A 27,857-nucleotide genomic window follows, 5' to 3' on the forward strand; every position below is an offset into this window, starting at 1 on the left:
CTGGGAGTCACTCTGGACCATGCTCTGACTTACAAGAAGCACGGCTGGATCATGAAACAAAAACTGGGTACTAGGAACAATATCATACAAAAGCTGACTGGCACAACCTGGGAATCACAACCAGACACAGTGAAGACATCTGCCCTTGCGCTATGCTACTCTGCTGCTGAATACGCATGCCCAGTGTGGAACACATCTCACCATGTTAAAAATGTGGATGTGGCTCATAATGAGATATGTTGCATTATCACAGGATAACTATGCCCCACACTACTGGAGAAATTACACTGTTTAGCTAGTATCACACCACCTGACATCCACCGGGAAGTAGCATCCAGCAGTGAAAGGACCAAGGCAGTGACATCTTTGGCCCATCCTCTATTTGGACAGCCGCCAGCATGCCAATGCCTTAAATCAAGAAATAGCTTCCTAAGATCTACAGAGATATTTGCAGGAACACCTCAGCAAACAAGAGTCCAAAAGTGGCAGGCTAATACCCGGAACCTCAATCAGTGGCTAAGACTGGATGAGGGACTCCCTCCTGGACACACAGAAGAGTGGATGACCTGGAAGGCGCTGAACAGACTGCGCTCTGGCACCACGAGATGCAGAGCTAACCTTAAGAAATGGAGCCTCAAAGTGGAGTCCACGACATGTGAGTGCGGAGAAGAGCAAACCACAGACCACCTGCTACAATGAAACCTGAGCCCTGCCACATGCACAATGGAGGACGTCTCACAGTGACACTAGAGGCACTCCAAATGGCCAGCTTCTGGTCAAAGGACATTTAGCATCATGCCAAGTTTTGTAAAACTTTGTGTTTTTAAAATGCATTTTAAGGGTACCCTCAACTTGCTTTCTGACACGATAAATATAAATAAATAGTCCAAGACACCTGAAGGCCCAAAGTTTGCCTTTGTCTGATCTGGGTGATCCTAGTCTTAGAGAGACTGTGGTTAATAATAATAATAATAATAATAATAATAATAATAATAATCTGACGTGTGATCCAATACAACAGTCATCGGAGTCCCACCCTGGTCTTTCCACAGATATATAAACCCATTTTCCTACTTCCAACAGACCTCACTACTTCTGAGGATGCTTACCATAGATGCAGGCGAAACGTCAGGAGAAAATGCCTCTAGAACATGGCCATATAGCCCGGAAAACCTATAACAACCCAGTGATTCTGGCCATGAAAGCCTTCGACAATACAGTCAGCGGAGTGTCTGCTGTGGACTCTTCTTGTTATGTTTATAATAATAACTAGCCATCCCCTGCCACGCGTTACTGTGGCCCACATGGGGTTGTGTGTGGGAAATTTGGCCCAATTCTATCGTTGGTGGGATTCAGAATGCTCTGTGATTGTAGGTGAACTATAAATCCCAGCAACTACAACTCCCAAATGTCAAGATTCTATTTTCCCCAAATTCTACCAGTGTTCACATTTGGGCATACTGAGTATTTGTGCCAAGTTTGGTCCAGATCCATCATTGTTTGAGTCCACAGTGATCTCTGGATGTAGGTGAACTACAACTCCAAAACCAAAGGACGCTACCCACCAAACCCTCCCAGTATTTTCTGTTGGTCATGGGAGAACTGTGTGCCAAGTTTGGTTCAATTCCATCGTTGGTGGGGTTCAGAATGCTCTTTGATTGTAGGTGAACTATACATCCCAGCAACTACAACTCCGAAATGACAAAATCAATTCTTTTGATGAAGGGCATACATTGGGTTGTTAGGTGTCTTGTGTCCAAATTTGGTGTCAATTGGTCCAGTGGTTTTTGAGTTCTGTTAATCCCACAAAGGAACATTACATTTTTATTTATATAGATAATAATAATAATAATAATAATAATAATAATAATAAATAAGCCATTAAAACCTATCTTCCTGGCTTTTGTGCTTCTGAGCCTCCATGTTGTCTGTGGACATATAGCAACCCAATGACTTTCTTTGCCCATTTTAGGGACCCACGTCCTGCTGCGGCCCCAAGGAGAGGTCCCCGAAGGCCTCCACGTGGTCCCCTTGCTACTCAGTGACTCAGGGGACCCTCCTCTGGAGCGGGAGCAGCTCCTCAACGTCTCCGTCTGTGAATGCGACGAGTGGGACTCCTGCCGGACTCAAGTGGCGGCCGTGGCGGGAGCGGTGGCCGGGCTAAGCTTCGGGGCCCTGATGGTCATCCTGAGCAGCGCCGTCCTTCTCCTGTGTGAGTGGAGCCCCAAAACCAGACTTCCGTTTCAGTCCTGGAACCATAGACTTGGAAGGGACCCCCAAAGGCCATCCAGTCCACCCTCATTCTGCCAGGCAGGGAGACACTATTAAGTTCTTAAAAGCCTCCAGAGAAGGAGACTCCACCAGACTCAAAGGCAGTCTATATTGCACTAGAATTCGTAAAGGACCCCAAAGACCATCTAGTCCACCCCTTCTGACACATAGGAAGACACAATCCAATCCCTCGCGACGGATTTCAATCCAGCCTCTGCTTTCAAACCTCCAAGAAGGAGACTCCACTGGATTCTCAGTAGTCTGTATCCCACTAGAGTTCAAAAGGATCCCAAGGGCCATCTAGTCCATTCCCTCTGCCACAGAGGAAGACACTATCCAATCCCTCCCAATCGACGACCACCCAGCTTCTGCTTAAAAACTTCCAGAGATGGAAATTCCACCAGACTCCAACACCAGCTATATTTCACTAGAGTTGAAAGGGTCCCCAAAGGTCATCTAGTCCAATGTCATTCTTCTAGGCAGGAAGACACCATCCAATCTCTCTCGGCAGATAGCCATCCAGCCTCTGCTTACAAACCTCAAGAGAAGGAAACTCTACTAGATTCTTAGGTAGTCTGTATTCTGCTAGAGTTAAAAGTCACTCCAAGGGTCATCCAGTCCAATGCCGTTATTCCAGGCAGGATGACACAATCAAAGCCCTCCCAATAGATGGCCATCGAACCTCTGCTTTAAAACCTCTAGAGAAGGAGATCCACCAGACTCCAAGACAGTCTATATTTCACTAGAGTTCAAAGCGACTCCAAGAGCCATCTAGTCCACCCCCTCTGTCACATAGGAAGACACTATCCAATCCCTCCTGACAGATGGCCATCCAGCCTCTGCCTAAAAACCACGCGAGAAGGAGACTCTATTAGACTTCAAGACAGGATATATTCCACTTTAGTTGGAAGGGACCCCAAATGTCATCCAGTCCAGCCCCCTTTTTGCCAGGCAGGACGACACAATCAAAGCCCTCCCAATAGATGGATATCCAGCCTCTGCTGAAAAACCTCTAGAGAAGGAGATTCCACCAGACTCCAATGTAGTCTATATTAATTCGAAGGGACCCCCAAAGGCCATCTGGTCCAGCCCCCTTTTTGCCAGGCAGGACGACACAATCAAAGCCTTCCCAATAGATGACCATCCATCTTTTGCTGAAAAATCTCCAAAGAAGGAGGCTCTACCAAACTCCAAGGCAGTCTATATTACTTAGAAGGGACCCCCAAAGGCCATCCAGTCCAGCCCCCTTTTTGCCAGGCAGGACGACACAATCAAAGTCCTCTGAATAGATGGCCATCCATCCTTTGCTGAAAAATCTCCAGAGAAGGAGGCTCTACCAAACTCCAAGGCAGTCTATATTAGTTAGAAGGGACCCCCAAAGGCCATCCAGTCCAGCCCCCTTTTTGCCAGGCAGGACGACACAATCAAACTTCTCCAAATAGATGGCCATCCATCCTTTGCTGAAAAATCTCCAGAGAAGGGGACTCCACCAGACTCCAAGGCATTCTATATTAGTTAGAAGGGACCCCCAAAGGCCATCTGGTCCAGCCCACTTTTTGCCAGGTGGGACGACACAATCAAAGCCCCCCCAATAGATGGCCATCCATCCTTTGCTGAAAAACCTCTAGAGAAGGAAACACCACCAGACTCCAAAGCTATGGACCATATTCCGTTTTGATAAATTCTCTAATAGTTTTCGACATACCAGAAATACCATAAGGCTTTTTTTGGGCAGGTTCTTATTTTTGTCTAAAGTACTGCAGTCCTCGGCCAACTTCGGCGTTCCAGGTGTTTTGGACTTCAACTCCCACTATTCCTAACAGCCTCAGGCCCTTTCCTTTTCCACCTCAGCCGCTTAAGCGGCTGAGGTGGAAAAGGAAGGGTCCTGAGGCTGTTAGGAATGGTGGGAGTTGAAGTCCAAAACACCTGGAGGGCCCAAGTTGACCCATACCTGCTTTACTGCCTTTGGACATAATAACCAGAATGGAAAGCAACTGGAGGACAACTGACTGTATCGAAGTGGCTCTTATGATTTCATCCCCTTCTCACCTGTCAGGTTTGGTGTTGCTGGTGGCCACGTGGGAGCACTCTCGGCGGCAGGCCTTCCGGAAGGGCCTTTTGGGGGGCTCCCAGGATGACCTGCGGGACAACATTCTCAATTACAACGAACAGGGAGGCGGAGAAGAGGACCAGGTGGGTCTCATCACTTGGGGGGCCTTTAGTGCAAGGAAATAGCTCAAAATGCAGGACCCCCCCCCCCCCGCCAAAAGGTTGGTGGGCTGTTGGAGACCCCATTGAGACTGTTGGATACCCCATTGAGACTGCAACATTTTGGTTGTAAGGTCAATAGTCCTTTTTAAAAATATATATATTTATTTGGTTTTTAAAAAATACATGATTATAATTATAATCATGTAAGGTCAATATTCCTTTGGACTTTGTAACTAGTATTCTGTTTTCCAAAGATTGGGAATCCCTTATAGACTTATGTTTTCCCTGATATTTCCCCCGAAAACTCCCAAAAGCAAACCCTGATCCCATTATGCAGGGCTTGAAAATATCCCCCAAATATCCAAAATGCAAACCCTGATCCCTTTATCCACATCTTGAAAATATTCAAAGAAAACTCCCAAAAGCCAACTGCTGTTTTGCCATTTTATCTAAGGGTTGCCGTTGAATATGCCATTGGATATAATAGAAATGAAGGTTTCTGGAAAACCTTCCAATGAGAATGATAATTTTTGTTTTTGGAAAGGCTGTCCATTTGAGGATCCATCTCCTCCCCATAGAGCAGTATTTCTCAACTTGGGGTCGGGACACCTGGGGGGTCGCAAGAGGGGTTGCCAAAGACTATCAGAAAACACAGTATTTTCTGCTTGTCATGGGGGTTCTGTGTGGGAAATTTTGCCCAATTCTATCGTTGGTGAGGTTCAGAATGCTCTTTGGTTGTAGGTGAACTATAAATCCCAACTACAACTCCCAAATGTCAATGTCTATTTCCCCCAAACTCCACCAGTGTCCACATTTGGCCATACTGAGTATTCGTGACAAGTTTGGTCCAGATCTATCATTGTTTGAGTCCACAGTGCTCTCTGGATGTAGGTGAACTACAACTCCAAAACGCAAAGATCAATGCCCACCAAACCCTTCCAATATTTTCTGTTGGTCATGGGAGTTCTGTGGGCCAAGTTTGGTTCAATTCCATTGTTGGTGAAGTTCAGAATGCTCTTTGATTGTAGCTGAACTATAAATCCCAGCAACTACAACTCCCAAATGTCAAGGTCTATTTTCCCCAAACTCCACCAGTCTTCACATTTGGACATATTGAGTTTTACTGCCAAGTTTGGTCTAGATCCATCGTTGTTTGAGTCCACATTGCTCCCTGGATGCAGGTGAACTACAATTCCAAAACTCAAAGGTCAATGCCCACCAAACCCTTCCAATATTTTCTGTTGGTCGTGGACATTCTGTGTGCCGAGTTTGGTTCAATTCCATTGTTGGTGGAGTTCAGAATGCTCTTTGATTGTAGGTGAATTATAAATCCCAGGAACTACGACTCCCATATGTCAAGGTCTATTTTCCCCAAACTCCACCAGTCTTCACATTTGGGCGTATTGAGTATTCGTGTCAAGTTTGGTCTAGATCCATCATTGTTTGAGTCCACGGTGCTCCCTGGTTGTAGGTGAACTACAACTCCAAAACTCAAAGGTCAATGCCCACCAAACCCTTCCCGTATTTTCTGTTGGTCATGTGAGTTCTGTGGGCCAAGTTTGGTTCAATTCCATTGTTGGTAGAGTTCAGAATGCTTTTTGGTTGTAGATGAACTATACATCCCAGCAACTACAACTCCCAAATCACAAAATCAACCCCAACCCCACCAGTAGTCAAATTTGGGCGTATCGGGAATTTGTGCCAAATTTGGTCCAGTAAATGAAAATACAACCTGCATATCAAACATTTACATTAGGATTCATAAATAGCAAAATGACAGTTAAGAAGTAGCAACGAAAATAATGTTATGTTTGGGGGTCACCACAACATGAGGAACTGTATTAAGTGGTTGTAGCATTAGGAAACGCTAATCTAGACACTATCCTCCTATAGACACAGCCTAGAATCACATTAGCCTTTTTAGCCACTGTATGACACTGGATTAGGAAGGTTGACTACCACTGACCTAGAGCCTTTCTGTTCATTCTGCACCCTTTCCTGCCCTTAGGATGCCTACGACCTCAACCAGCTCCGCAACCCGGATCTCTTTCCGCCTCCATCGCCTTTGGGGAAGCCCTTGCGCAGGAGGGATGCCCCTTACGCCTTCGCCGTGCCTCCGTTTCCCCGTCGGATGCCCTCCTGCCCTTCCGATATCGAGGACTTTATCAACGAGGTACCCAAAAGATCAGGGATTTCTTTGGGGAAGAAGGAAAAAATGAGAGTGCTCAGTGATGGGGCCTCTTCCCACTCTAGGGGTCTATTTTAATGATAGAATTCCAGAATTGGAAGGCAGGACAACATAATCACATTGGCAACATAATCAGACCCTTGGCTTATGTAAACATAAGAGACCCCAAAGGCCATCCAGTCCAACCCTATACCATCAGGCAGGAAAAGATAATCACATTAGCTTTTTAAGCTGCTGCATCACACTATTGCCTCATGTTTGGTTGGTGGAAGAGACCCCGAAAGGCCATCCAGCCCAACAATATTCCGTCAGGCAGGAAAACACAATCACGTTGGCTTTTTAAAGCTGCCAATTCAGACCCTTGGCTTATGTTTATTTATTTAATTATTTATTTGCGACATTTATATGCCGCCCTTCTCACCCCAAAGGGGACTTGGAGCAGCTCACTCTGTATACATACATATATATATATATATATATATATACACACACACACACACACACACACACTATATTATGTTATTAGCACAGTACAATATCAGTATTAAATATTATTATATTGTACTAGACCATTATATTGTAATATTAGTAATAATATAAATATAATATTATAATATTATAATATCATATTATTATTATTATTAGTATTATATTGCATTACATTATAATATTATAAATATTATATGTATATACAATATATTACATTACATTACATTACATTACATTACATTACATTACATTACACTACACTCTTGGCTCATGTTTAGCTGGTGGAAGAGGCCCCCAAAGGCCATCCAGTCCAACCCTACGTCACCAGGCAGGAAAACATAATCTTACTAACTTTTAAAGCAGCTGCATTACATCACTGGCTCATGTTCAGCTGGCAGAAGAGGCCCCCAAAGGCCATCCAGTTCAACCCTATTCCATCAGGCAAGAAAACATAATCACATTGGCTTTTTAAGCTGCTGTATGACAACATTGGCTCATGTTTAGCTGGCAGAAGAGACCTCCAAAGGTCATCCAGTCTAACCCTACTTCACCAGGCAGGAAAACATAATCACACTGGCTTTTAAAGCGGCTGCATCACATCATGGGCTCATGTTTAGCTGGTGGAAGAGGCCCCCAAAGGCCATCCAGTCCAATGCTATTCTGTCAGGCAGGAAAATATAATCACATTCTGTTTTTAAGCAGCTGCATGACATCATTGGCTCATGTTTCGCTGGAGGAAGGAATCCCCAAAGGCCATCCAGTCTATCCTGCTTTCACCACACAGATACCCGAAAAATAGATGACCTCTGGGTTGCCTTCCACACTTCGATGACAGTGAGAGGATATTCAAAATAGGCCTGATGGGCAGCCACCAGAACAGCCTTTACGAGTGTTTCTTGTGTCTCTTTGTCCAATCTCAGGGCCTGGAGGCGGCCGACTCAGACCCCAGCATCCCCCCTTACGACACGGCACTCATCTACGACTTCGAAGGGGACGGATCGGCTGGAGGCTCCCTCAGCTCCATCCTCTCGAGCTTGGCCGATGAGGACCAGGACTACGACTACCTCAACGACTGGGGGCCTCGCTTCCGGCGCCTGGCGGAGCTCTATGGCAATTAGGGGGGCCCAAAGGGCTGGAAGGGGGTGGGGGGCAAGGGAGAGGAGGCTGACCAAGAAAGGTTCTGCACTCTCACAACTGGACATTTGGCACCTGGCTCCCTTTTTGGTTTCCAGCCCAAATTGGTACCTTTCCCCACTGCAGCAGACATTACAGGCAGGTGAGCCTTCCGTCAGTTCCTACCGAAACAAGTCTATCAAGACCTCCCCGAAATGGGTCACAACACTGACATATGGACTAGAAAGACTGAGAAACCTGACCCATTTCCTGGAAGACAGATGACCCGGACCCTTGGAGGGCAAGGGAAGGTGATGTCAAGCCAGTGTGCTTTGCACCACAGGATTTGCTGGGAGGAAAAAAGATTTGCTTTGCTTTCTGCTGAGGCTGAGAGAGTGTGACTCAAACAAGGCCACACCCTCTCAGGCATCTATGGGACTTTACAGGTACACAAGCAAGGAGACCATTGACATCTATGGGGCTTCATAGGACTATTGGTGTCTATGGGGATTCATAGACATAATGTTAAGGAGGTCATTGGCATCTATGGGTGTTCATAGGACCTTTGATGTCTATGGGGGTTCATAGGCATGTTGGAAAGGCGACTATTGGTGTCTGTGGGTGCTCATCAGCCCATTGTTCCTGAGGCCATTGATGTCTATGGTGGTTCATAGAACCATTGGCACCTATGGGGATTCCCTGGGTGCACTGCCAAGGATGCCATTGGCGTCTATGGATGTTCATAGGACCATTGCCATCTATGGGGGTTTAGGCATGTTGGAAAGGAGGCCATTGGTGTCTATGGTTGCTCATGAGTCCATTGGTCATGAGGTCATTGATGTCTATGGCAGTTCATAGGACCATTGGCGCCTATGGGGATTCCTGGGTACACTACCAAGGCCATTGGTGTCTATAGGGGTTCACAGGCATGTTGGAAAGGAGGCCATTGGTGTCTATGGGTGCCCCTCAGCCCATTGGTCATGAGGCCATTGATATCTATGGTGGTTCATAGGACCATTGGCGCCTATGGGGATTCCTGGGTGCACTGCCAAGGAGACCATTGGTGTCTATGGGTGTTCATAGGATCATTGGTATCTATGTGGGTTCATAGTCATGTTGGAAAGGAGACCATTGGCGTCTATGGTTGCTCATCAGCCCATTGTTCATGAGGCCATTGGCATCTATGTCATTGGCATCTATGGGTGTCCAAAGGACCATTGATATCTATGGTGGTTCATAGGACCATAGGCACCTATGGGGATTCCTGGGTGCATTGCCAAGGCGGCCATTGGCATCTATGTGTGTTCACCGGCCCATTGGTCATGAGGGCACTGGCGTTTTTGGCCGTTCATAGGACCATTAGTGTCTATGGGTGGTCACTGGCACATTGGGTAGGAATTTATTGGCATCTATGGGTGTCCAAAGGACCATTGGCATCTATAGGTATTTACAGAACCATTAGAATTACCAAGGAGGCCATTGGCATCCATGGGAGTCCATTGGGAGCCATTGGAGTCTATGAGGGTTCGTAGGGTCACCTGGAGAGAGGCAGAACTAAAATCGGTGAAAGAAAGAGCCACTGAATTACAAAGGTGGCCCACAGTTTTATTCAGAGGCTACTATACAAATGGCACCAGGGTCCAAAAGATACAGAATCCGACTACTTTTTCCCTGTAAAAGGCAAAAGAAATGGAAGCTGAACAAGGGGGAAGTGCGGGTCTGTGGCTCCTGTGGACACCTCTTGGGATCAGTGACCCCCAAATTCCCCTTCCCTTGCCCCTGCTTGTAGGGCTTTCTTTCCTTTCTGAGTGCCCCGTGGTCCCATCAGGTCCGCTGGCTTCTACAATTCCTGCTTGGGGACCGGCTCTGAGGTCACGGCTGGCCGAGCGCTTCCGAGCTGCATTTTTTGTGTGGCCGTGACCAGCCGGGCATAGCTCTCAGGGCCGTAGGGGTGGTGGTGCTCCCCGGAGCGGGCTGAGAGCAAAGGCAAGTGGTCCTGCCGCCCGGAGCGGCGCCGGGGCCGGAAGAGCGGTGGCCGCCGTTGTTCCTCTCCGTCCCGCAAGGAGTCCGGCAGGGGCTTCAAGGTGGTCTCCGGCAGGAGCATAATGCTGAGGACAGAGAGGATGGCGAAGGAGGCGAAGACCACGTGGTGCAGGAAGAAGCCCCGGCTGTCGTGGATGTCCAGCAGTGGAGTGGACAGCGAGCCCACCGCTCCAGCCGCCAGAATCAGGCCCAGCCCGGCCCCCCTGTGAAAAACGGGAAAAGGAAGGGGTAAGATTCGAACTCAGGACAATCAAGAGGTGGCTGTTTGGGGGTCAAACCCTGCAGGCTAGGCAAAGCAGGGAAGGACACCCCTTTTCTTCTTAAAAGACTCTACAACTCTTCCAAACTTTTTTGTAGGGGGAAACTACAACTCCCACAAAATAGGGAAACCATAAAGGCCCTTCCAAAGCTGGCAATGTCCCTTTTGTTTGTATGCTTCATCCAACTTCAGTGCCTTAGACTTTCCAATCCACTAACCTATCAAAGGAAGAAATGTGTCTCTCTTTGTTGTGATCTGGAGTTTTCTAGAGAAGAAATTACCTCACAGACAGATGGGAAGGGCTTTATTTCTTAAAGCATACAGTACGGTTACAAGCAAAGTTCCATCTGACAGTTGGCTTCCATCTCACTTTGGCCCTCCCCTTCACAGCCCCGTTTCCATGGAAACCCTCTCAATTGAGCTACAGGCCAAGGCATGGCCTACTTTCATGGTTCCCCACAACACCAGGAAAGGAGGTCATGACTTATCTCCCCACAAAAAAAAAACAAAAACCAGTGAAATCGCAAAACAAAAAGAAAATTAACAACGTATTATCGAAGGCTTTCATGGCTGGAATCACTAGGTTCTTGTGGGTTTTTTCGGGCTATAGAGCCATGTTCTAGAGGCATTTCTCCTGACGTTTCGCCTGCATCTATGGCAAGCATCCTCAGAGGTATGATGCTTGCCATAGATGCAGGCGAAATGTCAGGAGAAATGCCTCTAGAACATGGCTCTATAGCCCCCAAAAAACCCACAAAAATTAACAACACAAACTGAAATCCAAGTCATTGTACATATACTTTCACAGGTTCCTCACCATGGTTTAACTAGGTAATTTTGATGGAATGCCATCTGCACTCATTCTGGTTGAGCAAAATGTTTCCATCTAAACAAATACCGAGTCCTAGAGTCCAGAATTTCTTTCACCTCAAAATGATTTTGCCCATCCACTAGAATAGGATTGGAGATAGGTACTTCCCTCTCCCACTGCCATTCCTTGCAGGCTGGTTTGATAAGACTGCAATGAAAGACTGGATGTATTTGTTTTAAGCTATGAGAAGGTTTGAGCCATACTGTGACTGGGTTAATTATCTCTAATATGGGGAAAGGCCCAACAAACTTAGGGGCCAGTTGTTTTTTAAGATGGCTGTACAGTTTTTAGAAATTTGGTGAATAAGTACACCCCACCTAGAAATTAGAGTGCTTTGTAGGCATTGTTAGGTACCGTCGGAATCTTTGTAATTCAGAATAAAGTCAGGAAAATTACCTTTTTGAAGCAATTTCGAAGTTTTTTAAAAAACTGGAAGTCCTTTTTCTCTTATGATGCTTTTTCCGCCATTTTTGTTCCAACTCATGAAGTGAGTCGGAAATGATTAAGCTTTTCCCCGCTTCTGATACCTGACCTCTGCTCAAGCCAGAGAAGCCAGTTTTAAAGCCAGAGAAGTTGGTTTTAAATCAGAGAAGGAAGGAATTTCCTGGCCTTGGGTCAAGACAGAGAAGCCAATTTTAAACCAGAGAAGGAAGGAATTTCCTCCGCTTGCTATTCCCCACTTCTGGTCCTTGGCCTCAGCTCAAGCCAGAGAAGCCAGTTTTAAACCAGAGAAGGAAGGAATTGCCTCTGCTTGCTTTTCCCTGCTTCTGATCCCTGGTCTGCCTCAAGCCAGAGAAGCCAGTCTTAAAGCCAGAGAAACCAATTTTGAACCAGAGAAGGAAGGAATTTCCTCCTTTTGCTTTTCCCTGCTTCTGATCCCTGGCCTGCCTCAAGCCAGAGAAGCCAGTCTTAAAGCCAGAGAAGCCAAAGGAATTTCCTCTGCTTGCTTTTCCCCGCTTCTGGTCCCTGGCCTTGCCTCAAGCCAGAGAAGCCAGTTTTAAAGCCAGAGAAGAAAGAAATTTCCTCATAGAATCATAGAATCAAAGAGTTGGAAGAGACCTCATGGGCCAGCCAGTCCAACCCCAATCTGCCAAGAAGCAGGAATATTGCATTCAAATCACCCCTGACAGATCAAATCACCCCATCCAGCCTCTGTTTAAAAGCTTCCAAAGAAGGAGCTTCCACCACACTCCAGGGCAGAGAGTTCCACTGCTGAACGGCTCTCACAGTCAGGAAGTTCTTCCTCGTGTTCAGATGGAATCTCCTTTCTTGTAGTTTGAAGCCATTGTTCTGCATCCTAGTCTCCAAGGAAGCAGAAAACAAGCTTGCTCCTCTGCTTGCTTTCCCCCGCTTCTGGTCCCTGGCCTTGCCTCAAGCCAGAAAAGCCAGTTTTAAAGCCAGAGAAGAAAGGAATTTCCTCTGCTTGCTTTTCCCCGCTTCTGGAGTAAAACAACTACTTTCAAAGTAAAGGCCACCCAATGAAAGAGGAAATAACACTTTCAAACCATTAACAAAAGGATTTGGAAGTCTCCGAAGTTTCAAAAAGTTTTGAACACTTTTTCTGGGAAAATCGGAATTGACTTTAGAATCGAACCACCATCCGAAACGAGTTTTGAACCATTTTTTTGTGGATCAACCAAGCCTAGTGCTTAGCCTTTTTCCTGTCTGCAAACTGTTTCTACCCTTCCATAGTAGCCTGTAGTTAAAAAAAAAAAAAGGCAACGACACTCTTTAAATGCCTCGAGTCTTAAGGCCTTCCAATCTTTCCAAGGAAGTCTCTTTTGGGGGAAAACTACAACTCCCACAACCCAGAGCAACCCCAAATGGCCTTCCAAAACATGTACAATTCCTTGTATGCTGTGTATCAGCCAACCTCAGTGCCTTAGACTTTCTGATCCGCAGACTTGTCAAAGAAAGACACGCGTCGTTCCTTTAACATCAGGACTCTTCAGACCCTCCAATCTTTCCAAGGAAGTTTCTTTGCAGGGGGAAACTACAACTCCCACAATATAGGACAACCATAAAGACCATTTGATGCAAAATGCCCTTCCAAAACTTGTAAAATTCCTTGTATTTGTATGTTTTCAGCAACATCAATGCCTTAGACGTTCTGCTCCACAGACTTGTCAAAAGAAGGAATGTGTGCCTGGACTCTTAAGTTTCTCCAATTGTTCTTTTTGAGAGAAAACTACAACTCCCATCATCCAGAGCAAGCAGAAAGATCATGCCATGGTTGCTTCGAATGCCTCTCTACCAAAGCCTGTATAAATCCTATTGTTTTTATGTTTCCGTGCCTTAGACTTTTGCTTTCCTGAGAGCTTTTATTTCGTCCCTTTTTTTGATGTGATTGGGAAGTTTTGGTACATTATCATTAAAAGTAAAGAATTAAATGAACTGAATTAAATTAAATGAACTGACAGCCATAAAGAGAGGTACGGCTGCACACCCTCTCTTATCATTTTATGTGATTTGTTTGAACACTTCCAGGTTGGGTTCTATTTATAATGTAGGTTTTTAATTGTATGGGTTCTAATGTTGTGACTTGCGGAGAATCTGGTTTAAGCAGGCATGGGCAAACTTGGGCCCTCCATGTGTTTTGGACTTCAACTCCCACAATTCCTAACAGCCTCAGGACCTTTCTTTTTCCCCTTCAGCCGCTAAGCGGCTGAAGGGGAAAAAGAAAGGTCCTGAGGCTGTTAGGAATTGTGGGAGTTGAAGTCCAAAACACATGGAGGGCCCAAGTTTGCCAATGTCTGGGTTTTAGAGAGGAAAGTGGGGTATATTATATTTATTTAATATCATGCTAATGCTACTACTAGTAGTAGTAATAACATAATGATTTAAATCAATAATAATAAAAATAATAATTGAAAAGTGATTATAATAAATAATTCATCAGAATAAGAATAAAATAAGAAATGAAAGAAGAAATAAAATAAAATAATAAAATAAAAAATGTGAGCTAAAAGAAGAATTAAAACTAAATAATACGACAAAATGAGAAATGCAAATTAAAATATTGTGAACATAACAAATAAAATTAGAAATGGAAACAAATGAAATAATAAAATGAGAAATAAAATAAGTAAATAAACGATAAAATAAAATAAATGAAAATAATGTTAAAATAACCAAAAATGAAAATAAATGAAACAATAAAACAAATAAAATAGATAATAAAATAACAAATTAAAATAACGTTAATGAATAAAATGAGAAATGAAAATAAAACAATAACATAAAATGAGAAAATGAAAAATAAAGTAGATTATAAAATAAAATAACATAAGAAAATTAAAATAAGAATAAAAGAATTGAAGAAGAAATTAAATTAAATTAAATAAAAAATGTGAGCTGAAAGAAGAAATAAAAATAAATAAGAAATGAAAATTAAAATAATGTGAACATAACAAATAAAGTTAGAAATGAAAACAAATGAAATAATAAAATGAAAAGTAAAATAAGTAAATAAATGATAAAATAAAATAAATGAAAATTAAAACAATGTTATAATAACCAAAAATGGGAAATGAAAATAAATAATACAGTGAAATGGAAAATAAAATAGATAATAAAATAAAATGACAAGTGAAAATTAAAATAACGTTAAAATAATGAATAAAATGATGGAAATGAGAAATGAAAATAAATAAAATAACATAAAATGAGAAAATAAGAAATTAAAATAAAATAAAATAATGAATTAAAATAATATTGGAATAAATACAATAAATTAAAATAAAGTAATAAGAGGAAAAATGAGAATCATGTTAAAATCACAAATAAAAAATTAACAAATTAAAATAATAATATTAAATTTACAAATCATAGAGCAAATAAAAATAAATAAAATAAGACCACAAATATTAATTAAAATAATACTCAAATAACAAATATAATAAGTAGCAAAAATAAATAAAAATAAATTGCAAATAAAATAGCAAATAAATAAAATAATGAAATGAAATAAATAATAATATTAAACTAACAAAATAAAAGTAATACTAAATAAAAAAACAAACTGAAATAAAAACAATGTTAAAGTCGCAAATAAAAATGACAAAATTATTATGAAATTAATTTTTTTTTTTTGGTAATGTCAGGAGCGACTTGAGAAACTGCAAGTCGCTTCTGGTGTGAGAGAATTAGCCGTCTGCAAGGACGTTGCCCAGGGGACGCCTGGATGATTTTTTGATGTTTTATCATCCTTGTGGGAGGCTTCTCTCATGTCCCCGCATGAGGAGCTGGAGCTGATAGAGGGAGCTCATCCGCCTCTCCCCGGACTCGAACCTGCGACCTGTCAGTCTTCAGTCCTGCCGGCACGGGGGTTTAACCCACTGCGCCACCGGGGCTCCATGAAATTAAATAAAAGTAAAACATAAACATTGAAATAACATAAAAATGTAAAATAGAATTAATAATAATAATAATAATAATACCTGACCACGGTGGGCAGAACCTCACCGGCGAAGAGAACGCTGAGGGCAGAGACGGCTTGAGAAGCCAGAAGTCCCAAGACGGAGAAGGAGAGCACCAGCCAGGACTTCAGATCTGGAAAAGGGGGAGCGGAAGGAAGAGAGAGTTGGGACGAAAAACAGGTCAACTGCCCCCCAAATAGTGTGTCACAGGAGCATGGCCTCGGCTTCTCCCCCTGAGAAGCCCAACCTCTGTCTTATATGGCCTTACACTGGGTCAGGGCCAGCAGCAGCAGCGAGGAGACCCCGGTCAGGATGGTGCCGAAGAGCAGGGCAGCCCTGCGGCCAAAGCGGTCAACGGCCAGGCAGAGGAAGAGCAGGGCCAGGGCCTCACTCACGGCCGGCAGGAAGTAGGGGAAGTAGAAGCGGGGGCCAAAAGGGGCCAGGTTGCGAGTGAAGGAGTGCCGGATCCCGCTCCCAATGAACCTGCAGAAGGGATATAGGGGTCAGCGTTGAAGCCTTGAAGAGGTCACAATGGCCAACATCTATCATCTTACATTGGTGAATGCGACCCCCCCCCCCCCCCACAAATATATCATCTTGCACTGGTAAATGTCCTTCTTAACATAAGGAATGTTGCAAACATTTCTGTTATCACTGTCCCACTTTTCATTTCTCATTAGCAACTTTTAATTATAGTCCGGCAAGAAGCTTTAGTCTGTCTTTAACATAAAGAATGTTGCAAACGTTTCTGCTATAACAGTCCCAGTTCTTATCAGAGTTTACTTTTCATTTCTCATTAGCAACTTTTAATTATACTCCAGCAAGAAGCTTTAGTCATTGCGGGCCTTAATATTATACTGGTGTTTCCAAAATTATTAACTCCACACATACAACTTCCTACATTCATTCCCACACATCATTATTAAATCCACATTTATCAAATCTGCATATTAAATTTTTGTGACAAATCCGCCCGTATTCACAGTTGGGCATGTTGGGTCTGTGTGCCAAGTTTGGTCCAGATCCGTCATTGATGGGGTTCAGAGTGCTCTGAATGGAGGTTGAACTACAACTTCCATGCAGGTGGGTTGGTCCCCCCACAAACACTTCCAGTATGTTCTGTTGGTCATGGGGATTTGTGTTTCAAGTTTGGTCTAGGCCCATCATTGATGAGGTTCAGAGTGCACTGGATGCAGGGTGAACTACAACTCCCACGTAGGTGGGTCATTCCCACCCCAGCCCCTCCAGTCTGTTCTGTTGGCCACCAGGGTTCTGTGTGCCATGTGAGTTCCAGAACTGCCATTGGGAGCTTCAGAATACTCTCTGAGTGCAGGGTGAACTACAACTCTCACTTGGGTGGGTTAGCCCTCCCTCAAACTCTTCCAGTATGTTGTATGGTCAGCAGGGTTCTGTGTGCCATGTTTGGTCCAGATCCATCATTGATGGGGTTCAGAGTGCTCTGAATGCAGGTTGAACTACAACTCCCATGCAGGTGGGTTGGTCCCCCCACAAACACCTCCAGTTTGTTCTGTTGGTCATGGGGATTTGTGTTCCAAGTTTGGTCCAGAGCCGTCATTTGTGGGGGTCTCAGTGGTCTGCGGAAGTGGGTGAAAGTACTGCAAATCCTATCATCTGTGGTCTATCCTCCTCCAACCCTCACCAGGACATAAAATGCTTCATAGGGAGTCAGTGTGTCAATAAATGCATCATTTATTTGGGTCACATGGATTTCTGGAAGTGAGTGAAGATACTGAAATTCCCATTATCCCTGGTCCATCCTCTACCAAAACTCAACACAACCTGAGCTCTGCGAGTGCAGCTTTTTTCTGAATGAAGCAGAGAGTGTTTGAGTACCGGGACATCAGTAGGGAGACCAAGGGGCTTGCCTATAAAGCTATTGTCCTCCCAACCCTGCTACACGCCTATGAGACATGGACTATCTACAGACATCACATGCAACTCCTGGAATGATTCCGTCAGCACTGCCTCCAGAAAATCCTGCAAATCTCTTGGGAAGACAGGTGGACAAATGTCCGTGTGCTGGGAGAAGCAAAGACCACCAGGATTGAAGTGATGGTCCTCTGCCATCAACTCCGCTGGACCGGCCATGTTGTCTGGATGCCCGACCACGATCTCCCAAAGCAGTTGCTCTACTCCGAACTCAAGAATGGAAAACGGAATGTTGGAGGACAGGAAAAGAGATTGAAAGATGGGCTCAAAGCCAACCTTAAAAACTCTGGCATAGACACCGAGAACTGGGAAGCCCTGGCTCTTGAGTGCTCCAGCTAGAGGTCAGCTGTGACCAGCAGTGTTGTAGAATTTGAAGAGGCACGAATGGCAGGCAAAAGAGAGAAATGTGCCAAGAGGAAGGTGCATCAAGCCAACCCCGACCAGGACCGCCTTCCACCTGGAAACCAATGCCCTCACTGCGGGAGAAGATGCAGGTCAAGAAGAGGTCTCCACAGTCACCTACGGACCCACTGACAGTACACTGATCCTGGAAGACTATCCTACTTGGCCAACGAGGGATCGCGTAAGTAAGTCACTGTAACCTGAAATGTCCTTGGAGGGAGGCTTTAGGTGGTTCCTCATCACTGTTTGTGGAGGCAGGAGACTGTCTGTGTAAGGGAACACCTCTACTACATACACACATACAGATTACTACTACCACCACCACCACTACTACTACTAGAGAACAGCAAAGGGTTTCCCGCCCTTCCTGGGGTCTTTCTTACGTTGTGAATCCCAGGATGAGGCTGTTCTTCCACACGACCCGAGTGCAAAACACCTTCCAGACGCTGCTGTACTTGGGTTCCCCTTCAGACAGGTTGTCCAGTTCTAAGGAGAGAACAAAACGGACGTCACTTTGGCACAAAACACACAGGTGCTTTGGCTCAACCGAGACGGAGATTGCATCACAGCAGAGATTGCATCAAGGCATCTTTCCTTACGAAAGGGTCGAAGGGATGCCAAAAGGAAGCATTGTTGACAGGACATGGCACAAACTATCCATGGGGAGAAACCTCACAATCACAAATATCTCCAAAGAGACACTATGACGAAGAGTGGCTTGCAGCAAACAGAAGCGTATCTACATTACCATGGCTCAATGCTATGGGATTTTGGGTGCTGTCGTTTTGCAAGGTCTTGAGCCTTCTCTAAGTGCATGTACACTGGAGAACGGGTGCAGTTTGGCACCACTTGAACTGCAACGGCTCAATGCTGAATGTATTGGTTCTGGATATACAGTAATTGGAAATGGAGGAGAGAAGAGATCGTCACAAAGCAAGGGATGCCAAAGGGTCATGTTGCAATGCCAGGGTCATCCCTTTGACCTTTGAGAGCCCACCTGCAAAGAGTTGCTCCTCTTCTATTTGGACCCCATTGCTCTCGGCTAAGCTGCGCAGGGCTGCCTTGCCTTTCTCCGTTTGGTGGGTGGCCAGCAGCCAGCGGGCCGACTCCGGGAACAGTGATGGGCACCTGCACCAATAATGATCAGACAACAACAATAATGGTACCTTGAACAAAGAAAATGTGTCTCCTTCCCACCCAGCCCTTTCCTTGCATTTGCGCCAAGAGGAAGCCATGGGAAGAGGCCTGTTTGCCAGGGCTGGGTTGGGCATGGCCCTTCCTCCTCCCCAAGTCCTTGAGCATCAAGGTGGTGGTGCTCCAGCAAAGAGGGTTTGTTTGCTCAGCGCCACTTGAGCGCCACTTTAGCCAAGGCCTCCCTCCCAAAGGGCTGAGGAAGGGACTGGTTAGCCAAGCGGATCCTTCGTAATTGTAGTGTTGTTGCTGGGAAAACTGGCAGAGCAGCCTTGCAAGTTCCTTTTCTTTCTTCCTTTCTTCTCTCCATCCTTCCCACTCTCCCTTCTTTGCCTTCCTTCTTCCTGCACTCCTTCCACTCCTTTCCTTCTTTCTTTCTCTCCTTCCTTCCTTCCTTCCTTTGCCCCTTCCTTCCCTCCTAGCCTTCTTTGCTCCTTCCTTTCTTTCCCTCCTTCCTTCCTTTCTCTCCTTTCCTTTGTTCTCTCCTTCTTCCTTCTTTTCTTCCTTCTTTCTATCCTTCCATTCCACCCTCTCTTCCTTACCTCCCCCCTCCCTCCCTCCTTCCTTCCTTCCTTCCTTCCTTCCTTCCTTCCTTCCTTCCTTCCTTCCTTCCTTCCCTCCCTCCCTCCCTCTCTTTCTTTCCCTCCCTCAATGGCTCCTTCCTTTCATCCCATCTTCTTTCCTCCTTCCTTCTTTCACTCCTTCTTTCATCCCTCCCTCACATCCTTCCTTCCTTTGCCCTTCCCTCCTTCTTTCTTTCTCTCCTTCCCTTCTTCCCTCCTTCTTCCTCCTTTTCTTCCTTTCTTTCTCGCCTTCCTTCCCACCCTTTCTTCCCTCTTTCTTTCTTTCCCTCCCTCCCTCCCTCCCTTGCTCATTCTTTTCTTCCCACCTTCTTTCCATTTTTCTTCCTTCTTTCTCTCCTCCCTCCATCTATCCCTTCCTTCCTTCCTTTTCCTCTTCTTCCATCTTTCCTTCCTTCACCCCTTCCTTCGCTCCTTCTTTGCTCCTTCCTTTCTTTTCTCCTTCCTTCCTTCCCACCCTCCTTTCCTTCCCTCCCTCCTTCCTTTCTTCTCTCCTTCTTTCCCTCCCTTCCTCCTTTGCTTCTTCCTTTCTTCCCACCTCCTTCCTTCCTTCCTTCTTTCCTTCCTTCCTTCTTTCCTTCCTTCCTTCTTTCCTTCATTCCTTCTCTCCTTTCTTCCATCCTTCCTTCTCCAATATGAAGGCTCTTACAGCTGGGGCATTCCCCTGCCAAGTGTATGGTAACAATTCCAAGACAACATGGCTGGGGGTTTCTGCTTGAGGCCAAGATGGCATAGCACATTGATTTTGCCAATGCTGCTTGCCATGCTTCCCATCCATGGTGTCCTAGGGCCCAAGAGTGAGAAGAGACTCCAAGAGTCATCCAATCCAACTCCTTCTGCTAGGCAGGGAAGGCACAACCCAAGCCCTCCTGGCAGATGCCCATCCAGCCTGTGCTTAAAAGGACTCTTGGACAATGTGCTTTCAAAGCCTGGGGTCTCTTCCATCTCTACCCATTGGGATCCCCAGGGTTTTGGGGGCCAAACTCACCACCAGCAGAGTGCCATCAGGGCCAGGGTCAGTGTGATTGCCGCTTGCAGGAGGCGCCATTCCTTGCAGGCCACAGCCAGACCGGGCAGGAGCAGCTCTCCGGCCACCCAGAAGAAGCTGGACAACATGGTGACCGTCAGCCGGTGCGGAGGCCCACACAGCTCCAGCCCTGAGCGAGAAGCAGAGGGGAAGCCTCAAAGCCTCCGGGCAAAGGCACCCAAAGCTATTACACTTTCCCCCCATGTTTTACAAATGGAAACAACAGAGGTGCAACAACTCTGCAAATAGCACTCAGGGATAGAATCCTAGAGTTAGAAGGGACCCCCAAAAGTCATCTAGTCCAACCCTATTCTTTCAGGCAGATAGGCACAATCTGATCCCTCCTGATAGATGGCCATCCAGAGTCATAGACATCCAAAGCTTCATAGAGAATAAGGCTATAGCATTATAGAATCCTAGAGTGGGAAGGGATCCCTAAAGGCCATCCAATCCAACCCCTTTCTGCCAGACAAGAAGACACTATCTGATTCCTCCCAACATCCAGCCTCTTGTTAAAAGACTTCCATAGAATCCTAGAGTTGGAAGAGACCCCCAAATGTCATCCAGTCCAACCCTATTCTATCAGGCAGAAAGACACAATCTGATCCCCCTCAACAGACAGCCATTCAGCCTCATAGACATTTGAAGCTTCATGGCACAATGAAGCTATAGAACAGGCCTGGACAAACTTTCTAACTTAAGGGCCGCATGCTAGCACTCCCTGCTAGGAGGACTGGCTGCCTCGTGATGGATGGAAGGAAGGGAGTGAAGGAGGAAGGAAAGATAGAAGGAAGGATGGAAGGAATGAATGAAGGAAGGGAAGGATAAAGAAAAGAGAGAAGGAAGGAAAGCCAAAAGGGAAGGAAGGAAGGAAGGAAGGAAGGAAGGAAGGAAGGAAGGAAGGAAGGAAGGAAGGAAGGAAGGGGAAAGGAAAGAAGGACAAAAGGGTGGGCGGGAAGGAGGGAGAAAAGAGGGAAGGAAGGAAAGACAAAAGGAAAGGAAGGAAGAAAAAGAGAAGGAAAGAAAGAAGGGAGGGAGGGAGGGAAGGGAAAAGATAAAGAAGTGGGGAAGAGAAGGATGGAAGGAAGGATAAAGGAAAGACAGAAGGAAGGAAAGACAAAAGGGAAGGAATGAAAAAGAAGGAGAGAGGGAGGAAAGAGGGAAGGAAGGAAGGTCGATGGAAGAGGAAAGAGGGAGGAAGGAGAGAAGGAAGAAAAGACAAAAGAGAGGGAAGGAGGAAGGAGTAAGAGAGGAGGAAGGAAAGAGAGAAGGAAGGGAGGATAGGACAGTGAGAGAGAGGAAGGCCTGAAAAAAGAGCCCAAGGGACCACATTTGGCCCCTGGGCCTGGGTTTGCCCATACCTGCTACAGAATCATAGATTCCTAAAGTTGGAAGGGACCCCAAGGGTCATCCAGCCCACTCTCTTTCTGCCGAGCAGGCTGCATCACGCTCTTGGCTCATGTTCAATCATATATCTTTACTACTGTCAAGCCATAGCTCTTATTTGTTTCCTCCACCCAGACATTAGACTCCTTTGGATGCAGCCTAGAATCGCATTGGCCATTTTAGCTGCTGCATCACACTCTTGGGGTGGTACTCACTGGCAACGTAGAGGGAGAGGAAGGCGCCGGCCAAGGTTGCCCCAAAGAGCAGGTGAGTGAGAGCAAACATGGCGTAACTTGTGGCCAAAGAGACTGCGAAGCCCAGCGGGACAGAGAGAATGAAGGAGGTGACGAAGGCGGTCCGGCGTCCGAACCTAATGGATCGGGAGGGAGGAAAAATCAGAAATGGCATTCTGGCCCTTTAAGAGTCAAATTGCATTTAATCTACAGGCATAGGTCAACTTTGACCCTCCCTCCAGGTGTTTTGGACTTCAACTCCCACAATTCCTAACAGCCTATCGGCTGTTAGGAATTGTGGGAGTTGAAGTCCAAAACACCTGGAGGGAGGGCCAAAGTTGGCCCATGCCTGGCATAGACACATCCATCAAAGCATTTCCTACCTGTCGCAAGTCGAACCAAAGCTCAGGTAGCCAAGGATCCACCCCAGGAGGAAGGTGGCTTGTTCCAAGGGGACCTTCCAGTGGTCGGAGCAGACCAAGCCCCACTGCAAAATGGGGGAGAGAAGGAAAAAATGGTGAGGGTCCAGAAGGGATAGCACACTATCAGGTGCTAGTTGGTTATTTCGTCTCTGAGGATTCCCAAATCCAAGGTGGAAATTTCCAGGTGTGATTGCACTGCAACTCCCAGCAGCCTTTAGGCAGTATAGGCAACAGTAGGAGGTGCAGAGAATTGTAGTCCTCTTAAAATGATTTGTCGATCTCTCAATTTCCCCCCAGTACTGGGACTTGAGAGGTACTTAATTAAAAGTATATATGTGTCTTATTTATTTACTTACTTACTTACTTACAGCTTTTATATTCCGCCTTTCTCACCCTGCAGGGGACTCAGGGCGGATTACAGTGTACACATATATGGCAAACATTCAATGCCAATTTTTGACATACAAACATATACAGACATACACAGAGGCTATTTAACTTTTTTTTTCTGGCCGCCAGGGGAGCTGTCGCTTTCATCGTCCATCTGCGACGCTGATGAAGCACTTCCGCATTCCCCGCATGCTTCCCCGCTGGAATGCTTTGCTGGGGTCTTCTTTTATGGCCTCATAAATCAGTTAATTTAGCCTCCCCACACTTTAAGGTGGTACCTTATTTTCCTACTTGACAGCTGTCTTTCGGTTTGCAAAGGTCGACAACAGGCTACACACAATTGGTTGGAAACCCACTCCAACCCGGACTGGCTTCGAACTCATGATCTTTTGGTCAGAGTGATCTTAATGCAGCTGACACTCAACCGGCTACGCACCCCCCCCCCCTGGTGGTGGAGTGGGTTAACCTGCTGAGCTGCTGACCGAAAGGTCGCAGGTTTGAATACGGGGAGTGGGGTGAGCTCCCACTGTTAGCCCCAGCTTCTGCCACCCTAGCTGTTCAAAAACATACAAATGTAAGTAACTCAATAGGTACCGCCTCAGCGGAAAGGTAACGGTGCTCCATGCAGTCATGCTGGCCACATGACCTTGGAGGTGTCTATGCACAACGCCTGCTCACCCCTCTCTTCTCAGATTTGAACCAGTGACCTTTCAATCAGCAAGTACAGCAGCTCAGTGGTTTAGCCCACTGTGCCACCAGGGGCTCTCTCTCTCTCTCTGTATACACACACATTATTATATATATTTAATGCATATATATATATATATAAACACACACACACTCACACACACACACACATATATAATTAGTATTATTATTAATGTTACTACTAATATATTATTACTAATAATAATAACAATCTTTTTCTCTCTTCAAAGAGACTCAAAGCAGCTAACAGCACAACAAACATGTTCTCCTGATGACAACTCCCAGCATCCCCAGTTCCACTTCTCCTTCTATTGATTTAAACCTGCATTGTTATTATTGTGATCATTTTCACCATCAAATGTTTTTATTTATATCATTCTTCTCTTAAACGTGACTCAATGCAGCTCCCAACACTCACTGATATTATTTGTATTGCACTTCTCTTATGGGAGACAAATGATTGATTGATTGACTGATTGATAGTATTTGTATTCTGTTTCTCTTCTCTTAAAGGAGACTAAAAGTGGTTCCTCATTCATTCATTGATGGATAGATAGAATTGTATTCTTCCCTTTTTGTCATGGAAGGAGTCTTGATTGATTGATTGATTGATTGTATTGGTATCCTGTTTCTCTTCTCTTAAAGGGGACACAACACAGCTCCCAACTGATTGATTGATTGATTGATTTGTATCCTGCTTCTCTTCTCTTAAAGGGGACTCAAAGTGGCTTCCAAGACATTGATAGCATTTGCATTGCACTTCTGTCCTCTTAAAGGAGAATCAAAGTGGTTTCTAATGTATTGATTGATTGATAGTATTGGTATTCTGCTTCTCTTCTCTTAAAGGAGACTCAAAGAGGCTCTTAATTGATTGACTGACTGATTGACTGATAGCATTTGTATTGTGATTCTCTTTCCCTGGGGTGGCACAGCAGATTACACCGCTGAGCTGCTGAACTTGCTAACCGAAAGGTCAGCAATTTGAATCCTGGGAGTTGAGTGAGCTCCCACTGTTAGCCCCAGCTTCTGCTAAGTTTGAAAACATGCAAATGTGAGTAGATCAATCAGTACCACTGGGGTGGGGAGGCAACAGTGTCCAATAATAATAATAATAATAATAATAATAATAATAATAATACATCTCACAGTCCTAGACGCTTGGGAAATGTTTGATTTGTGATTTTGTGATATGAAATCCAGGATATAGATATCGTTTGCTGTAACATACTGTGCTTTTGTGTCAATAATAATAATAATAATAATAAACTTTATTTATACCCCGCCACCATCCCCCCCCCCCCCCCAAAGGGGACTTGGAGTGGCTTATATGAGGCCAAGCCCAGCGATACATTACGGCAACATAAACGAAATAACATTACAATAAATTAAATAAACCAATCAAGTAAAATAAACAATTCAAAATAACATAACAGAAAGGAAAGGCTGGTATGACGCCATGCAGTCATGCTGGCCACATGGCCTTGGAGGTGTCTGCGGACAATGCCGGCTCCTTGGCTTAGAAAGTGAGCACCAGAGTTCCAAAGTTGACTTGTCTCAATGTCAAGGGGAAACGTTTCCCTTTCCCTAATCCTTAATGGCTTTCCCTAAGGTAAAACTAACCCTGCTCTAAGGAGACTGGCGGGGGCTCCCTGCACTCGCTCCAGGTTGCTTTGGAGGCGCTCTGCACATGCTCAGGGGCCCGGGACTCACCTGGGTGACGACGGAGGTGCGGAGGGGCAGGGTGGGGTCCCCTGTTGGGGGGCAGGGGGGATCCCGGCTGGCGTTGGAAGGGCCCCCTCCTCCTCCACCTCTTCCACCTTCATCACCACCTGCCTGGAAGGGGCAGGAGGGGTGGCGGGAGGCGTTGTGGGCGCCTTGGGGGCGGCAGGCGAGGGGCGGGGGGGCCAGGAGGGCGAGCAGGAGGAGCCCCCCGGCGAAGAAGGCGGCGGAGAGGGGCGCCAGGGGCAGCCCAGTGGACAGGGCCAGGCGGAGGGGGGCCCGCCCCGAGACCCCTCCCCAGGGGGAAAGCAAGAGGGCCTCCAGGGGCATCGCCGGGGGGAAAGGAGGGAAGGAAAGGGAAGGAGGAAAAGTTGGGGAAGGAAGAAAAGTCAGAAAAGGAGGGGAATAGGAGCCGCTTCAGACGCCGCTGCCGCCTCCTCCTCCTCTTCTCTGTGAGGGAGGAAGGAAGGAAGGAAGGAACGCCCTGCAAAGAAGAAAGGAAGGAAGGAAGGAAGGAAGGAAGGAAGGAAGGAAGGAAGGAAGGAAGGAAGGAAGGAAGGAAGGAAGGAAGAAAGGGCGCCCAGGTGGAGAAGGGAGGAAGGTAGAAGTGAAAGGAGGAAGGGAAGGGAAGGAAAGGAGAAAAGGAAGGAAGGAAAAGAAAAAGGGAAGGGATGGGAAGGGAAGGAAGTGCGCCAGGTGGAGAAGGGAGGAAGGTAGAAGGGGAAGGAGGAAGGGAAGGGACGCCCTGCAAAGAAGGGAGGGAGGGAGGAAAGAAGGGAAGAAAGGGAGGGAGGGAAGAAGGAAAGAGAAGGAAGGAAAGGGAAGGAGAAAGGGAAGGAAGTGAGGGAAGGAAGGAAAGAAAGGGAAGGGAAGGAAAGTGAAGGAAAGGAGGAAGGGTAGGAAGGAAAAGAAAAAGGGAAGGAAGGGAAGGGAAGGAAGAGAAGAAAGGAAAGAAAAGGAAGGAAAGGGGAGGAGAACGGAAAGAAAGGGAAAAGGGGAAAAAGAAGGAAAGGAAAAATGAGAAGGGAGGGAGGCAAGAGAAGAAAAAGGGGAGAGAAGGAAGGAAATGAGATGGACAGAAGGAAGAAAAGGGAAAACGGGAGGAAAGGAAAGGGGAAAAGTGAATTAAGAAAGAAGGGAAGGGAAGAAAAAATTAGAAAGAAGGAAAGGAAAAAGGGAAGGAACAGAGAATGGAAGGACAGGAAAGGGAAAAGGGAGGGAAGAAAGGAAAGGAAAAGAGGAAAAGAAAAAAAGGGAAGGCAGGAAGGAAGGAAGGGAAGAAGAAGGAAAGGGAAGGAAGGAAGGAAGGGAAGGAAAAAGAATTGAAGGGAAGAAGAAAAGGGAAGAAAGGAAAGAAAAGAGGGAAAGAAAAAAGAAGGGAAGGGAAGCAAAAAAGGAAAAGAAGGAAGGAAGGAAAGAAGAAAGGAAAGGAGGAAAAGGAAAAGAGGAAGGGAGGAGAAGGGAAGGAAGGGAAGTAAAAAAGAATGGAAGGGAAGAGAAAAGGAAAGAAAAGAGGGAAAGAAAAAAGAAGAGAAGGGAAGCAAAAAGGGAAAGAAGGAAGGAAGGAAAAGAAAATGAGAAGCAAGGAAGGAAAGAGAAGGGAATGAGAGGCAGGGAAGGGAAAAGAGAAATAGAAGGGAAGGAAGGAAATATATATGTACAATGCATAATATATGTGTCTCATAAACTTTCACAGAGGGGTACAGCAAGCCTGGGAAAACTTCAGCCCTTCAGGTGTTTTGGACTTCAACTCCCTCGGAAAAGGAAAGGGCCTGAGGCTGTTAGGAATGGTGGGAGTTGAAGGCCTGATTCAGGTGGAGATGAAGAAAGCGGCTGGACCAGAACAACTTTCTTTTTCCTCCTCCGCTTTGCTTCCCATCACCCCAAAGGAGCCCTGCCCAGGTGAGGCAACACACCTATTGCATGGCAAGAGAGGCCAAGCTCTGGAGTGGCTCACCTTTGCCCCATTTCAACTGCTTTGTCCC

The 27,857-nt window shown here is 45.7% G+C and overlaps 2 protein-coding genes across 2 annotated transcripts in view; one reads left to right on the forward strand and one right to left on the reverse strand.

Annotated features, from left to right (window-relative positions):
• The window catches only part of CDH15 (cadherin 15), a 32,402-nt gene extending 21,675 nt beyond the window's left edge, over positions 1-10,727 (forward strand). The window contains 4 exon segments of the mRNA XM_060788416.2: positions 1,973-2,212; positions 4,328-4,464; positions 6,491-6,655; positions 8,080-10,727. Of these exon segments, the coding sequence (XP_060644399.2) occupies positions 1,973-2,212; positions 4,328-4,464; positions 6,491-6,655; positions 8,080-8,277 (740 nt within the window). The 3' untranslated portion in view covers positions 8,278-10,727.
• On the reverse strand, positions 10,110-26,202 carry SLC22A31 (solute carrier family 22 member 31). Its single transcript, XM_060788446.2, has 9 exons — positions 25,864-26,202; positions 23,017-23,120; positions 22,616-22,770; positions 20,976-21,144; positions 19,213-19,343; positions 18,599-18,701; positions 16,132-16,346; positions 15,885-15,996; positions 10,110-10,518 (listed from the first exon to the last, which is right to left on the reverse strand). The coding sequence occupies exons 1-9, from the start codon at positions 26,200-26,202 to the stop codon at positions 10,113-10,115; spliced, it is 1,734 nt and encodes a 577-aa protein (XP_060644429.2). The 3' UTR covers positions 10,110-10,112.
• Between the last annotated feature and the right edge of the window lie 1,655 nt (positions 26,203-27,857).

Source organism: Anolis sagrei, chromosome 8 (genome assembly GCF_037176765.1).
Source record: "Anolis sagrei isolate rAnoSag1 chromosome 8, rAnoSag1.mat, whole genome shotgun sequence".
In the NCBI taxonomy this organism is placed as follows: domain Eukaryota; kingdom Metazoa; phylum Chordata; class Lepidosauria; order Squamata; family Dactyloidae; genus Anolis; species Anolis sagrei.